Here is an 18,476-nt window from a genome sequence, read left to right on the forward strand (position 1 = left end):
ATAATATTCATAATTTTATAGTTAGAAATTGTGAATTTAGTTTCAAGTTGGAATCAACTTAAATGACAAGACTTTTTTGCTCTGGCATCCATTCAATATAACAAAACATAGTTCAAATGAACTGGAAACTAATCTCGTTTCACCTTTCTAGAATTTTCAAATTGGAGGCTTAACATTCATACTTTCCTTTATACTTGTGGGAGTATATAGATGAAATCATCATCATTGTATTTTTTAATTTAAATAATGACTATGTTTGGAAATGGAATAAATACGAACCTGATAAGTATTATTTTTATTTCTATTATTGTTCCCTATATAGTGTTTAATTTTAACATAATAATATTATTAAACAATAAATGTCAACAATATCAAAATATTCAAGGCAACATATAAACTCTCACTATATCTTTATTTGGTGTTGAAGTTGGATTGGCAAATCGAAAAAATGTAAGTATTATAGAAATAATCATTTATTTTATCACAAGCACAAACAGAGTGTTAAACATTTTCTTGTTATGATGGAATTATAATCAATCATGACTGATAGTCATAGAACGGAGTTTCTCAAAATCTCGTACATATACGCAAAAACTTCTTTGTCCTGAATTTTCCTACCTCGTATCTATATAATCACGGCAACAAACTCGTTATTCAAGACTGGACAATAATTGGATATAACTCTTGTGTTAAATAAATTTCCAATACATTGATCAACAGAAAATCTTATATTTTATTTCCATTAGTGATATTCAAAATGAATTTGAAATATTCATATTTATAGGATAGTATTTTACTATTTTTCTTCTTCTTCTACTTCTTGGAGATCTGTCGATCTATTAATTCTGAAGCTGCCTCTGCATCTTTTCCTGAGAGGTGGATTGCCAACTATCTTTCCACCTTCTAGGTGGTCTCCCGGGAGGCTGTGAGCCGGGCGGGTTGTTTTCTAGGACTATTCTTGGAAGTCTTACGTTGTCTTCCCCATCTTACAATGTCTTGTATCCCGCATTGCTCTTTGACATCTGTATTTCTTACTCTGTCTCTTCTTGTTTTCCCCACTATTGTTCTCAGTGCTTTAATCTCGGCCACCCTCAGCATTTGTTTCGTCTTGTTGGTGTCCTCGCGGACTTCCGTGCCGTACGTCACGATGGGTCTAATACAAGTCTTGTAGATTCTAATTTTGCTATTTTTGCACATCTACGGGTTGAACCAAACTATATCTCGTAGGCATCCTGATAGTGCGGATGATTTGTTAATCTGACTTCTTAAGTCTTTAACTGGGTCGTGGGTACTTGATATGTCTATGCCCAGATATCTGAATTGCATCACTTGTCCTATGGGATTGTCCTCCACCACCAGCTTACATCTGAGCGGATCCTTCGCGATTGTCATACATTTGGTTTTGCTGATAGAAATGTTCATATTGAGTTGGCGGTTTACCAAGAAGAACTGGAAGAGTTGTCTCTGTAGGTCGTTTTCTGATTCGGCGATGATTGCTGCATCATCATACCATACCAATTCTTTTGTTGCCCATTCTGTATCCGAGGTTGAGACATGTTACTTTGTTTATAATTTTATCCATGAGGAGATTAAACAAGAAGGGACTTAGACTGTCACCCTGTCTAATTCCTCCCGGTGTTGGGATATTTTCAGTGAATTGATCTCCTACCTTATCCTTTGTTACGTTATTGTTATGGATTATCTTCGTTATGTTTGCTGGTGCCTTATTTTCCATCAATTCCTCATATATTGATATTTTACTATCGCATTTCTAATTAATCAATAAAAATATGTCATCAATTTATACTTGACCCAAAACTATTAATCATATTGAGAAAAAACATATATTACTACTTTTTGAAATAAAAAATAATTGTAAACCTATTTTCACTGTTAATTTAATTATTGTTTTTGCAATATTTGAATTACCAATTCTGTGACATAAGTGATGGACAAACATGGTGATTGTTCATAAGTATCGGATTGAAGTGCAGTGCTAGGAATGTGATTATAATTCATTTTTTTGGTCTTCATTTACATGTGAATATTGAGTATCGAATTAGATTATTATCAGACAGCGTCATATGAATATTTTTTTATTTTGAAACCAATAGTATTATTTCCGGTATTGAATGTTGTGTATTTTCATACTATGAATGTATTTTCCACATTTTAATGTTCAAACAATGTTTTGTTTGTTAATAGATTGCAAAATTTGTTTATTTACCCCTTCCTATTTTCTCTCAATGTATAGGTATTTAAAAACCAAAAACTGCACAGCCATATGAAATTGATGGCAAAATGTGTAGTGAAAATCAGTACTTTTAAATGGAAAATTATAATTACAGTACTATCTTTGCAACATTAGTATACGCCTAAAACATCATGGAATGTACCAAACAGTTTTCAAAGGACTATTACTATGGGTAAAAACTATTTCTACTGACACTTTCACTGTTTAGCACTGGTGCCAGAGCCGGGCTCGGACTATTTCTATTTGATTTTAGTAGCCCTATTGTTTTATTCCTCTTTTGTTCATAAAAAAAAATATTTTTGAGGATACCTATCCATTATATGATTTCTTCTATATATTACAAATAAATTCTAAGAAATTTTATAATTTTAGAAGGAAATGTTTCTATCTATTGGTAAATTTAGTGTTAAAGATTGCATGTTGGAAACGTGTTCAAATAAAAACAATACAAAGTTATATCCTATATAAACGTTGTTTAGAATAATTTTTCTCTTTCCCTCTTCCATCTTTTCAGGTTACGGAGGAGGATTCTGGTTCCTCTTATGCCATTTTTCATTTCATTTTTTTCTGCTTCTTGCCAATCTTATCATTTCGATTGAGATTTTGCTCCATTACATCCTATCTTCCTCATTAAGTCTATTCACTACTTCTTCCCTCATCAGTACTTCTTCCTCTCATCGATTTTTTTGGAACTCTATCCGACGTTGCCAAAACTAACTCATTTTTTTTATCTTGTCTTTTATTACAATTTTATTCATGTTGGTTTCTATTTTTCCAATGTCCAATTTTGACTTTTATGTTAGTCTTGTTTAGTGTGTGACAGCCTCGTTGATTGCTTCTTACTATTTATGATATCTGCCTCTGCTTCCCTTTCTTTGACAAGATAGTACCTATTCATACACCTTCACTCATTTCTTGTCTTTGCATATATATGTCTGCATCTTCAACTGCTCAATTTTATCTTTTATTCGTTTCGTTATCTCACCCAAAACCAACATAAATAATAATGGACTGTTTTATCTCTTCCTTCATTAAGATTTGTTCCGATTCAACCTTCGATATTTGTATTTTAGCTTCTACAGTTACATAAGTGCTTCTAATAGCTCCATTTAATAGACTGGAGGCTATATTAAAATTAAAGGGGTCAGAACAATATTAATGGAGGATGTCGTACTGAATACAATTTCAACAATATATCAACAAAAACACTTTAACTTTGATCAATAGAAAATATTTGTATACATTGAATATAATCTGAGACAATTTAATGGACGAAAATGTCATGAGTTTAATTATTCCTTTGTTTAGGTATCTGACCAAATAGAAAGCGATGATAATTTTTATTTACCATAAACTACAGGTAATAAAATACGAATACAAAATATTCTATATTAATTATAAGATTTATTGTTCGCTTTTTTAATTCCTCATTGTAATGTATTTGTATATATAAAACAAAATCACGAAAAATAATTTTTTGTTATGCAAAAAACAATTTTTGAATCATGAGCTTTCTTTAAAATCAAACTAAAGCTCTGTTCTAATAAGAAAACTTAATTTTTTCCCAGTCCTTATAACTGGGTGACGCAGTTACACCCCTATTGCACATTTACCCCAACAAACCTTATCACTGATATTTTTTGTGACTTAAGATGAGACGAATTGAAGTTTAAATATCTTGAGTACCAAGTTGGTTTCGTAAACCATTCTGTTCTTAGGTTATTGTTAATTTTATATAATGTGACATCAAGAAAATTCATTCTTTTATTTTGCTCGACCTCAATTGTGAATTGGAGTTATCTATGATAAGAATTGAATTGTTTATTTATGTTTTCAATAAGAAATAAGAATTGAATATTTATATCAAATTTCCTTAGGACAGTTTCCTCAAGATCTTTCATTACTAATAGTGTTATAACACTTGAAGTGGAAGCCCTTATAGCACAACCATCAATTGTTTGTATATTTCATTTTCATATTTAAAATATGTTGTTGTAGGTGAGAGTTCTATAGATCTATGCAACACCAATCATCTAAATATTGAATAAAAATTGAAAAACAAACAACACCCGAACAATATCAAACTTCAAAAGAAAAATTTCAAAATTTTGAGAGCAGATAAATCTAATAAAACTGTTATAATGAAATCAGAAGATAATAATAATAAAATCATAAAACCATTGAACGATAAGACAACTTACAAGAAAATTTAACAAGACCCTACGAATTCTTATCAAAAACAAAATAAAGATCTACCTAATTCGAACTTGGGAAAAACAACTTTTTATTTCGCCTTCAGATCCAAAAAAATTGAGAACACATAATGCCTTACCCTCTAAAATATAAGGTTTACCAAAACTCCTCAAACCTGACAAGTTTAATCTATTCTAACGAACCGCTACTGAATGTATATAGAGAACAGTCTATTAATGTCTTCATGTACTTCAGAAGCGCTCCCCCCCTCAAAGCACTCTTAGAAGAATGGTTAAGAGAGGTGTGAACAAAGGGCGTCCCCAAGAAACAGTTAAACATATTATTTAATAGTTTTGAATTAATCGTGAATTTGTTAAGTGTCGTCGGTTGAAAATTAATTATTTGAATAGAGTTTTAGAATTGCTTGTTTTGAATAAGTGAATCTTGCCTTTATGTATGTATAAAACAATAATTTTATTTAAACATTATTAACGCTTTTTATTGGCATGATTAAAACTTGAGGTGTTCAAGATAACGAGCAATTAATAATTATGAATTATTTTGCAGCTTATAAAATTTATATAAAACTATTCATCAAAAGTCTTTGCTATTCCATAGATTATGAATTTTATTTTATTTCTCATATAAGCATCACAATTTTCATGAGGTACTTCCTCTATAGAGTAATCTAATTTAAAGTATGGAACGCCTCAATTATTTTGGAAACGGTTTGCTCAATTTTCTCAAATTTTGGTTTGTAAGCGTATTTATCGAATCGTGTTTTTCTGGCATTGAAATGAACGTTTCATATTTAAAACGGATTCCATTTGATATTTTGAAAAAAATTTGAATATTTTCGGGTACTGTTTACTATACATAATTGCTAATACGATAAAATTGCTATGACAACATATCAAACAACTTTGAATTTTCAATAAAATGTTGATATTAGGGTTAAATAGAGTTGCAAGAGTTATAGAGATGCATAGAAATTAACAATATTTATCAAAAGTTGGTAAAAAAATTGATGTCATGAGGGATTTATTCAAATGAGAGCTTAGAACAACAATACCAAGGTAAAACAAATTTTTAGATATATAGTTTATGGTAGAAGACGCTCCAAACAAATATCCATTAAACTTATTAATTTGCAAACATCCGTAAAAATTTTGTGTTCATAAACTCTATCCATGCAGATTGTGGTGGATTCTAGAGTGCTCAGATGATTTTATTGAGAGACATTGGTCCAATGATGCAAGAAACGATCGAAACGATGCACATTTTCGAATAAGATTGTTTAGCGATGAGGCCACTTTTTGTATTAATTGAAACATACATCAGCAAAATTGTGGATATTCGATAAGTAACGAACCTCGTTGGAAGAGAAAATCCCATACCCAAAACAAACTTTTTCATTGATAAATGATATTATATCTAAGTTGATTGAGTCGTTACATAATTTTGCAGAGTCTCCCATTCTAGCATTTTATTTTAACTTTATTACAAGTAGACTTAGTTATGAAATTTATGTTGGTACATAAATCTTTACAGTGTATTCAAATTGAACTAATGTATTGAATCATAATCATTTTAGTGTTATTGATAATTCGGGACATTGCAAATGTAGCTTCAGCTTCAAATTTTTAGCACGTAAAGAAAACAGATCATGAAGAATATGCAGCAGTTCTTAAGAATTTTGAAATCAGACCTCTAACTTAACACCTCCACAGAACAATTATCAATAATCGATTTTCCAGAAATTTTCTTCTCTTTGGGGCAGATTATATATTTGATTGAGATTATTTGAGGTAGGGACTTTTTTATATAAACTATGAAATTATTTTTCAACAGAGAATAGTAAGAAAATTTAAATGTGCGAATTCTATATGCTTTTCAGTCGTCGTATTGGGAAATCGTGTCCTCTTCGACTCAGTTTTCTTATGTTTTTCTATCTATCCACTTTGCTTTTGTGAACGTCATCAATTCTGATATTTGTCGCATACTTCATGTTATCTATAACTTGATGTAGTGGAATTGCGCTTTTATTCATATTTTAATTTTTCACAAACGATTTTCCCAAAATATTGACTTACATCACCAGCTATATGTCGAGAATATTAATTTTTCCAATACTGTTTATACTTTATTGCTATTATTCTCATTTTTTCTATAAATTTATTTTCAATCTTTAAATGAAATTTTTGACATTATGAATTTCAACAATTTCAATACTACAAATATTTGTGTATGTAGTTTTTAGGTAGGTTGAAAATAGTAGGTGTTTGAACTATTGTTTTGTAACTTTTATTTATTATATAATTAACAATAATTTCTTGATGTTCCACTTACCAAAAAGCAACAGTTTCAAGGCTGTAATAGCGACAAACGATAAATAACTATTACTGAGAAACTTTACGACTTTACTTAACAATAAAGGTCATTGTTGTACCCCAGTTTTATCCACAAAAGGGTAGTATATTCAACAATTATCTTGTTGAGCAGATAATTCTTGAATAAAAGGTTTCAGAATATAAAAACACTGAACTCAATGTTTTAATTCTGTAAACATAATAATAAAGGTCCGTAATAATATTTCAAGCAATCAAGTAATAGCTAATAAATGTGAATTTATGAAAGAAAAGAAGACTTCGGACGAATTTTTATAATAAAGGGGCGGTGACGCTAAAACGAGAAATAGTTGCCGGTGTCACTTCATATATGATGTATAACTTATAACAAATAACAAAAATGTTTATTGTTAACAAACTTGTGTATATAGTAACAAACATTTTTAAAAAATATGACAAAGTAGTATTAAAACTTGAAAATGACCAATTATATATGGATTAAATTAAATTAATATTCACTTCACAACATATTAAATGGAATAAACGTTTTTCGAAGCAAAATATTCCAAATACACAAAAAAATAAACTTTTCTACCATTAATTCAAGAGACGATTCTGACTCTGAAAGTAAATAGGAAGTCTATGCTAGTGATATTAATTAGGCTACTATTATTTTACATAATTTGTTATTTTTACTTGTCGATATTATTCCAAATTACTTATAATAAACTAAGTGCATAACTAGGGAATAGAATGAAATGTAAAAAGCAAGCACAAGAGGGTAAACCAATACTCATTAGTTCAAGTAGTGCCTGCCATGATGAGATGCCTGTGGATATTGATCTTGGACTTACGTAGGCTGTAGTGTTCGGGGAAGACGTGTCTTGGTAGCTGAAACCACAGGCTAGCACTTCTCCAAAGGAAGATGAATTGACATTCTTGGCGTCTGCAGGCGAGCTCGGTATTCATCAGTCACGTTAGCCTGTCAAATAGATCGTCCAAAAACTGATTTAAGTAGGTCAGCTTAGAAAAGCGTCTTCCGCGTTAGTTTTGGTGAAATAGTTTCAAGGCAGCGACCTTTATTTAAAGGTCTTGTAGAGAATTAGAAGCTGTTAGGTGTATAGATTTTTAGTCTTGAATTAAAGAGGTATCTATGATTTTGTGAAGCTGCCCTAGCTAATCCGACCACTTGACTAAGCCAGAGGACAAATTTTTCGTGATATTTTAGGTCCAGACAAGATCAAATCCTCAGCTGCATTGCCAGCCTTCTTTTTAAAAATAGCAACCTTGGTATTTGCTGTATTGAACTCAATCAGAACCCTACTCCAGAATGGTTTCAAGTTCGGTGGTGATCAGTTTCTGCATACCGATTTGGGGGTTACTAAAATTTATTGGGGTGGTTGATTTTAACCACGACACTAGTGTCCTATCATAGGCGAAGCTATAGATCGGGTGTGTCCATCAGCGATCTAAATGGATCAGTCTTTTAGAAAGCTACTAAGCTAGTCGATAAATGAATACATAAAACCCTACAATTTCACTTTATTTAGAAAGTTAGCATGTCAAACTTTGTCCAAAGCCTTCGATATGCCCAGTGTGATTGCCACATAGGCCAGGTTTATCTATGCTTATGAAAGCTGTATTGATGGTGGTTAATGTTTTAGCAAACTCAAGATATCAAGATTTGCTGGTTAAAAACTTTATCCATGACCTTGGCAATGGCTGGGACTAAAACAATTGGACGGTAATAGTTGAAAACTGTTCAATGAGTATTTATACATTATGTATATTATTAGAATAAATATACAACGCGAAAATAATATTGTGTTACATATGGAATGTAATCTGGATATACACAAATATTTTTATCTTGTTGCAGATAATGGAATATTGAGAAAGCTATTCCGAAAAATCGTTGTAATAGAATTTCAAAATGATCACCAGCTTAACACATGTATCCAAAAAATTTGAAGAGGGATCTTTGAAACAACCCTTAACAGCATTATCTAGTGTTAGAGAAGTGAAAAACAGGAGTAACAATTTTCAAAGAAATTCAAAAACCACTTGTAATATTGAAGGTTTAACGAATATGAATGGTGAAAGGGATGTGAGTACAGAAACGGGAAATAAACATAATAACAAGAGTGAAAATGAAGAAAAACCTATTCGTTATTATGAAAAGTATAAAGTATGGCTCTGGGAGTTTGAAACTCCGATTATCTGGTATAGTGTATTCTTCATAGTATTGTGGCACATTTTAGCTGTCTATGTTGTACTAACATATCCACTAACTGAGAAGATTTCTTTAGCACTCTATGGTGAGTATTTTCTAAATTAAGCATAACTAATTTCTTTTTCTTCACAGTAAATAACATCTACCAAGGACAAAACTCAAGACTTGAATACAAACGTGTGCTTGAATATTAAAATAAATTTATGCACATTGTTCGCATTTTTAATGTTTTCTCAGAGATAATATGATTGTTGGAAGCATTTCAAAGTCCTCAAAATACAAGTTTTCGGTATAGTCTTGACCTTTTTCCTTTAAACAGTGTCTATTTTTTAAATCACTACTGGCCATTCGACTTTTTATGAGTCTTTCCGGTTTTGGAGATTATTAAGTATATGTATAAATTATTTTTAAATGGATAACGTGGAAAAAACTGTCAAACGATCTTATATTTGGTTCTTGGATCATAATCCCTTCCAAATGATCTCTTTGGCGGGTTTTATTTTTTTTCTACTTTAATAAGTTGAAAAGAATATCTAGCGAGGCATTCATTTCTCAAAGAGAGAAGTCCTGTTTCTGTACAAAACGTTAATGGTCCTGATGTTGAAGTTTCAACGGGTTGTAGTGCCTTAAGGATCCTTCTGCTCATAATTTTGCTTAAGAGTTCCACTCGTCGGGACGAGTTATTAAAAAAGCCGGAAATATAATCCAAATTATTGCAAAAATACATGTTCTTACAAATTTGTGGAAGCAGCTTCAGACCTAATCAAATTTAAGTGGTTGGCGTAGCAATGAAGTAAGCAGAATACTTTTTTGTAACACTTATCACCGCTATATCATCAAATCCTCGTGCTATCAGATTAATAACGATTAAAATTGTTCCATTGAGTGTTTGTTTGTCAAAAACATTCAATTGGTTCACCATCGTGAAAATATCTATAAGTACCTAACTACTAATTGAGAATTTACAACAAAGTATGTTGTTTCATCAGCCATTGACACCAAAAAAACATAATTACTAATTTTGTCCATTATTTCTTCATGAGAAACTTCAAGCGTGCACTGTAATATATCTGTACCCATTTCAGACACATTTTCATTTGTATATTGAACCAATTTGCAAAATCTGATCATAACGCGTAATCCATGCAATGCTTTTGCAGTTTTTGTATCTTCAAAGTATTTTCATTTCTTTTCATTTTTAAGTTTTTCAGTTTAAAATAACAGGTAAAGATTGACGTATTTAGGGCTTCATCAAAATTTGCATAATTATTGATATACAATTAGAATAAAAATCTATTCTTACCAGAAAAATTAATTATTTCTTGGTTGTTACATTTAAAAAATATGTAACAGCCTTAAATCAAATTATTCGTAGTTGCATTAGAGTTCACGAAATAAAATTATCAATTTTATTAAAATTATCAAGGTTGTTTTCATTATTAACTGATTTCTCGTTCCTATGTATTTTAACCATTCCTAAAAATTCTATTTTCCTTCTATTCGATTTTATTTCCATAATTTAATGCATGTTTTGTTAATGCAGTTCTATTTTTTATCATATTGATGAACTTCTATTCCTTCTTTCGTTTTTGAGAGATTTTTAGTTCAATTAAATATTTGGATAATGTATTATGTCTTTTATGACTTATAATAATAATATATTTATTAAAATAATTCGATAATTGTCGAGAAAGTTGAGAAATTTTCTTTTTTGTTGCTTTGTTTCTTAATTTCTATTTTACTTGAATTTTTATTAACAGACTTTTTTTTTAATATTAGATCATCCCTTTTTTTGATGTTTTTTACTTTGTATCTTTAAAAAGTGTTTCAATTAAATTGTTAAAATTTGGTACACCCATTTTATGTTCATGTCTTCCTATTCATTTTCTAATTTCCTCATTGGAATTGTGGATTCGATGATAGATAGAATAAACGTGATTCTGATATTTATGTTCTAAGCGAGATTTGTAAATTTCATATGCATTTATTTTAAATTTAGAATTGTAGGTATCAACTCATCTTTTTCGCTTCTTAGTGGAAAAATTCTTCAGCTGTTCTTCAAGACTATGAAAATTAGGAAAAACAACAAAGCGATATTGAATATCAAAATATAACTAAAACCAAATAATTTATCAATTACAATAAACATACAATAAAACTGCTATTTCAAAGAAAAAATTGAAAATATCAAAATTCCTGCCGAATATTAAGTACATATTCCATTAGATGTAATGGAATTACAATTGTTTTCAAGTTTTCTTAGTAATGATACAACATATTCTGACTGAATTGAAAAATTGTGTGGATATCAATATTATAATTTTCACTATTTAATCATTCTATCATCATATCTGGATATGAACACGAGTCATATCGATTTTAAAAACAGTTTACTTCTTGGTTTAAACTAGATAATATTCAACTCTGTAAATTTGCTGAAATAAATAAAAATAAGTAAATAAATAAATTATGCATAAATTATGTATAAAAAGTTCGAATTTTGATTTTTAAGAACAAAATTAAAATTTCAAATATACTTTTCTCAAGCTAGGCTAGAACAAAGAATGAATTATTAGAAGAAGATAACTCGATAAAGAATTTGTAAAGGAAATAGTTATAATAATAGTAGTTGTTGTTATACTAATGGTGCAATTAATTTAGGTCTAGCACTCCGATGTTCTAGACTAGATAACTATTCACTCAAATCCTTTTACAGTAGAAAGTGATATGATATATTTGATGCATTATTGAGAATTCATGATGTCTAACGACAAAGGAAAATATTTTAAATCTATAGCATCTAGCAAATAAAGGAGAAGAGCTGGAAATATATTCAACATAGAAGAAATACAAAAACAAATACAAAACAAACAGAAATAGTTTGAATCTCCATATCGTTCTATAATAGTTTAGTATGGATTGTATGAAAAAAAAACAGTTAAGATGCAATGTCAATTATAGATTACAGAAAAACGGAAAGACTGCTGAAGAAAGTACCGGTCTGCTGTCAAGAAGAGATGAAGTATTGGAAACTTTAGTCAAATATACATACATTTCAAGGTTAGATCTAGCGCAAGATTTTCATCAAGTCGATATATCTTTGAAAAGCATAGACAAAATATGTGAAAATGCATTTTGGACTGAAACATGTACAAAGCGCATTTCCGATAGTAGTATGCTTTAAGAGAATATCCACAAAGTTTAATGTGTTTATATGGGAAACATTTTGATTTTTGAAAACTTCACAATAACACATACACCTAACCTTATTTTTAAAATATTGAAATAATATAACCACAAAATGCCACTAGACATATCAGAATTTTTACGCAAATAAGTTGCGTTTTAGGTCACACGCCAGTTAATGGTCTCGCGGAAGAGTGAACAGATCTTGTCGTTGTTCTGTTCTTACTCTCAGTACCTCTGTACGCACACATAAGTTCTTTGTAAGCAGAACTAGACTCTCCTTGGATATGGCTCAATCCTTCCATGGTATCTTTCGAAAAACACTAGTCGATTTTAACATACTACTCATGCTTTTTTATCAGGACTTCATCGATATTTTCCTTGATTAAGTATAGACCTTTTCATAATTTTTGTAATTTTTAAGAAAATCGTTTTCCCCTCATTGGTTTATGTAACTATACTTTGTCGCCTTCAATGCCTTCCGTCTCATATTGTTGTTTTCATTCTGTAACTAGCAACAAAAAGATTTGATCGTACCGATTTGTGTACATCGTCTATCGACTTTCTCAATTGGATCACATAATCTTCCTCCTCTAGATCTTCTCAAGGCCTACGTCCAGGTTCTGGGTCACAAAGAAGCCTTATTTCATGTCCAAACAGGATTTTCGCAGCTATGTCATTAATAGCAGATCGTTAAAGGTTCTGTTCATTCTCTCGACAGTCCCATTTGAATTTGAACGTTATGCGGTTGTCCTGATCTTCTTCATTTCCAGCTTGTCACAGAACTCCTGAAGCACATGGCTTTGGATCCACTATGTGAACTATGAACTCCCAAGGGAAACAATATCGCCTAATAAATGCTTTCACCAATACTTCCGTGATAGTTATGGCTTGTTCATTCAGGATCTCGTAAATTTCCACCCACTTTATGAAATAATTCATTACAACTAAAATTTATTTGTCACGGAAATGGTACAGCGATATCTAAAGCAATCCTAAAGCCTTTTCTTGCTCGTAGCACACGTTTTAAATTTCATATCGTCGCAGCCATCTCTCAATGGTTAGTTCAAGATTTTTCCTCACTCCCAAATAATCTTCCAATGTACTGTCGTGTATCTGCTTCAGTACCTCGGCTACTCTCGTTCTCGGAGTGACTACATATACACTTTCCTTAGAACCATGATCGTTACTTTTTTTAATATAATCCGAGCATTGGAATACTTATGTTTTCATCGTATGGGAAATACTTAGTTAAGATTGGACGGTTTTAAATTGTGTAGTTTCTTGAAAAAACATCCATTCCAAAATTCAATATTCAAATTGACGCCTGATAGAATCAATTGGAATATTTGAATCGATTGCTTGAAATCGAATGTTATTTATTCCATACTATAAATTGTCAAGAAATTATATAGAAATGACTATGCAATAACTGGAAAATATGATAAATGGTCAATGCATAAACCGCATTACATAAACATGAACAAAATGAAAAGTAAGATATTCTTTGACTGCAAACAGAGCCTTTATTTCTTCAAAACAAAATCAATCGCAGATTATATAGGAAACCTCTCGAGAATGTTAATTCTCTTAAGACAAAACATGCTTTCATAGATTGAATAATTCCATCATGCATCACACGTACGCTTTTCGTTTGTTTTTAGCTACATGGATTGGGGGAATGTCAGGATTCGGTGTAACAGCAGGAGCACATCGATATTTCACACACAGGTCATTCAAGGCAAAGCTCCCATTGAAACTAATTCTTCTTATGTGTTATAGTATTGCAGGCCAAGTAAGCTGATTTTTGTATTAAGACAAATATAGGATAACGTACCGAGTTAAAAATGTGACTATTGACTAACATATTTTTTAGAATAGTCTTTACGACTGGGTACGTGACCACAGGGTGCATCATAAATTCACTGAAACCAATGCAGACCCACACAATGCGAACAGAGGATTCTTTTTTTCACATGTAGGTTGGTTGATGATGCGCAAACATCCAGATGTTATAAAAAAGGGCAGAACGCTGGATCTAAGTGATCTGACCGAGGATCCGCTAGTCGTTTTTCATGTCAAGTAAGTATTCTTGGGAAATAATATGAAGTGAACCAGAGCTACGTAATAAATGAAAAGAAAATAAATGTCCATCGAAATTGTGAAAATCGAAAAATTGGAGTATCCTGCCATCATCAAGATTTGCTTAATACCCTTGGTGATGAAAGCTTCAAAAGAGGTGAATTTTCCATTGAAGATGATGACCGATCGGAAAGGCCAGTTTCTGTGTCAGTCTCCGATTGGACATGAGACAAATTGCTGCAAAATGGATCCCCAAATGTTTGAATGACGTTTGTTTATGGTTTCTGTAATGGAAATGCTACAGGTGCTGCTGAAAAATATCGTCAACGTTTTCCACACCCAAGATACCCTTATAAAAACGTATTTATTAGAGTTTTTAATAAATTGTGCGAGACTGGTAAGCTTCCCAGTGCTAACATATCATCTGAACGCGCTACTCGACAAAGTTTGGTAGAAGTTAAAAATATTCTGCATCTAGTAGAAGAAGATGCAACCACTAGCTCATTAATTGGCCTGCAAGATCTCCAGACCTCACAGCACAAGATTTTTGTTTATGGGGCTGGATGAGAAATGAACTCTACAAAATAAAAGTGGACACACGAGATGCACTAATTAAACTTCCGAATTGAGAATACTGCAGCCCATATTGAAAAAGCAAGAAATGAATCAATTGGGAAAGCAACAAACGCTCTTCGTAGACGAAGCAGAAAATGTTTAGAAGTCAATGGCGGTATTTTTGAACATTTATTGAAAGAACGCTATGATTAAGAAAATTTTTATGTGATAATTTATATATATATATATATATATATATATATATATATATATATATAATATATAATTTTTGTTCCAGATACTGGATAATTTTCAAGTTATTCTTCTGCTTCCTTTTGCCGTCTTCAATTCCTCCGCTATTATGGGGAGAAAGTTGGTATCTTAGCTTTGCCACTATTTGCATTGTTAGGTATATCATATCTCTAAATGCCACATGGGCAGTTAATAGTTTTGCTCATTTCTATGGCAACAGACCCTACGACAAGTGAGTATGAATCAAAAAAACTTTAATCTATTTTTATATATGAGAGAGTAATAAAATAATGAATAAAGTTATGAAATAACATTTGCATAAACTTTCTCGTAATTAATCAAAACTCCAGCTAACTAGAGTTAAGAAAGTTTTTTTTTCTAAAAGGCTTTTTTGCCAAAAAGTTTGTCAGTAACATTGTATCATACTGGTTATCTAGGTACATGGGTTAAAAATTTAAGTTTTAAATAACGTTATCTTTATCATCGCGAACAATGGCAGGAACGTGGCAGTGAAACATCAAAGTGGACTAACTTTAATATATTTTCCGAGTTTTCGAATACTTATGTATTCATCATCTGGTCAAATATAATATAAGTAATATGTATAAATGTATAACAATAATAAAATTTCACTTACAATAATCAATAAATATTGTCGGTGGTTTGTAATTGTATTAATTCTTGTGAAAATTTTTAAATTCATAGGATTCAAAATTCAATACTCAAAGAGACGTTCATGGAAATTTTAATCAATTGAAATATTGATTCTGGTTACTAAAGGAATTTTTATTAATTTTTAATTGGTCAGATTATAAATGACCTTGAATTCTCATAGGTTCGATAAGGATAAGTTGTAGTGAATTATGTTCAATATTGATTGGTTAATTTATGGATAACATGCATTTTCCACACAATATTTGTCCATTCCTTCCTGTCCACAGCTTTTTCTCTCCAATTCTGAACATTATTGTTTTTCAGGACTTCCATTACACAGTCATACCATCGCTTTATTGATTGCCTCTCTCTTTTTTCCCTATTGCCCTATTGGCCTATTGGCAGTACTAATTTTGGTATCTGTTCTCTATGTAGTCTCGCATCGTGTCCCAACCATCTCACTCTATGTGCCTTAATAAACGAGCTCATTGTAGCTTCTCCATAAAGTTCCTCCAATTCTTTATTAGTTCTTCTCCTCCAGCCCTCTTCTGTGTATACTCCTCCATAGATTCCTCTAAGTATCTTCCTCTCCCATCCCTCCAACTTCATCTGCCTTTTTTAATATCCATGTCTCACATGCATATGTTGCGACTACCGTTTTATATATTCTTATTTTTGTTTTTCTTGACACGTATTTTAACTTCATCGGTGATCTAATACTTCCGAATTTTTGTGTTCCTCCAGTTATTCTGGCTTTCAGTTCTAATTCTTCTATTCCCTTGTCTTCTATTACTACTCCTAGATACACAAAGTTGGAAACTATTTCGAAATTGTACTCTTTGTGTCTGGTTGTCCTAGTAATCTATTTCTCTCTGTGTATCTATATTTTGTCTTCTCTTGATTTATTTCTAGTCCAAAATTTTTGGCTTCCTCTTCCAATTTTATTACTGCTTTCTGCAAGTGCTTCTTGGATTTTGCTATCAGTGCTACGTCAACTGCGAAAGCCAGACATTGGCATTCGTTATTGAAGATTGTGTATATATACATTTAAAAGAAATTTTGAGTAGTCACGGCTGACTAGTTGAGAACAAAACACCTATTTCCACGGGGAAACAGCCAATGTAGGCTTTGATTTGAGTCAAACTCTTTTTTACTCTGCCACTAAACTAAACACTAAAATAATTAGTACAGTTTAGTTGGAACAATTATTTTCAGAATAATTAAGGTAAAAGTTACTAGTAGTTGTAAATTGGAAATGTGTAAAACATCAATTTTGATTCATTTTGTGAACTTTTCATGTGTACTCCATTTCTTTTACTTCCTTCCAAGTTCAACTAAGTTTTCTTATCAGACTGATTGTTTTTGAGAGATTTTTAAATTGGTATTTTTTCTAATATGTTGGTTTAATGGGATTTCCTATCCAACTCTCCGAAATATTCAGCTTTTATGCCCTCTAATTTTTCAATGTTGATTCACATTGCCTTTGAAGAACGTGACTATGACCCAATTGGTAAATAGGTATCAACATCCCATTGCCTCGCGGTTTTATTTAGAATGAAGCTAGAAAAAGTGAGAATTAGTATTAGTATTAAACTGACCATGAAAACTTTATGAAAAACGTTATCGTAATTTGTTGACTACTCTATTATTTCGAATCTCAATCGATCCAAATAAATATATGAAATAAATACCTATACCTAATTTAATGGAAATCCAACCAATTGGAATGTTATATTAATTGTATCCACATAACAAAAGATGATTAAATATAATATTCAAATTATTTTTAGGAGAATTTACTCAGTAGAAAATTCTGTCGTTTCCTTCTTCGCTATGGGAGAGGGCTACCATAACTACCATCACACGTTTCCTTGGGATTATAGAGCTGCTGAATTGGGTCAGATGTTGAATGTAACTACACTTTGGTTGAACTTTTTCCAAAAAATTGGCTGGGCATATGATCTAAAAGCGCCACCCAATGAACTTATTAAGAAAGTGGCGATAAATCATGGCGATGGTACCCATTATAAATGGGGTCATGAAGTTCCTGAAACAGCAGATCTGATTGTGGAAGAATTTCAGAAAAAGCAATGACAAGATTTTGTCAGATTCAAATTCAATTTTATCACTGAATATAACTCATTATTATGTATTTTTTGTTGGCACAATTATTTCACTATTTGTCGTGAAAACATCATAGATATTCACATTTAATTAATATATTCCATAAATTTCAATCAATAATTCCTATGTAATGATTTGTTGAGTAGAAAATTATTCCTAGAATTTTAGTATATTCATTTGTATCGGATGTATCTAAAGTTGACCAATAAATTATCAATGAGAAAATTAATTTGAAATATATCGTTATTAATACACTCTCAAAATCAGAGGACTTGAAATAAAGTTAATAAACATTACAGCTACCACACAAGAAAATATAGATTACAGCTCTAAATTGGCTACTAGATCTCTAGCTGAATGAGGACTTGATATTTTTGTTATTGGAATCTGAGCTCTTCCGTTGCAACAGAACTTTAGGGTAGAAGCAGCATTTGTGGTCAGTTTAAAGCGTACTTAAAATTTAGAAAATCATACAAATACGCTGATTAGATAAATAGCGGTGAAAATTATACAGAACTAAGGGTTGTAGCATTTTTTTAAATACTTTAGATTTATCAAGCTTAACCGTGAGAATATTTGTGATTTTCCGATAGAA

General features: G+C 31.1%; 1 protein-coding gene across 1 annotated transcript; it reads left to right on the forward strand.

Annotated features, from left to right (window-relative positions):
• Window positions 1-324: 324 nt before the first annotated feature.
• Window positions 325-18,110, forward strand: LOC130895419 (acyl-CoA Delta-9 desaturase-like). Its single transcript, XM_057802680.1, has 6 exons — window positions 325-450; window positions 8,675-9,113; window positions 13,879-14,009; window positions 14,091-14,296; window positions 15,150-15,335; window positions 17,548-18,110. The coding sequence occupies exons 2-6, from the start codon at window positions 8,729-8,731 to the stop codon at window positions 17,849-17,851; spliced, it is 1,212 nt and encodes a 403-aa protein (XP_057658663.1). The 5' UTR covers window positions 325-450; window positions 8,675-8,728; the 3' UTR covers window positions 17,852-18,110.
• Window positions 18,111-18,476: the final 366 nt, after the last annotated feature.

Source organism: Diorhabda carinulata, chromosome 6 (assembly GCF_026250575.1).
Source record: "Diorhabda carinulata isolate Delta chromosome 6, icDioCari1.1, whole genome shotgun sequence".
NCBI classification, from domain to species: domain Eukaryota; kingdom Metazoa; phylum Arthropoda; class Insecta; order Coleoptera; family Chrysomelidae; genus Diorhabda; species Diorhabda carinulata.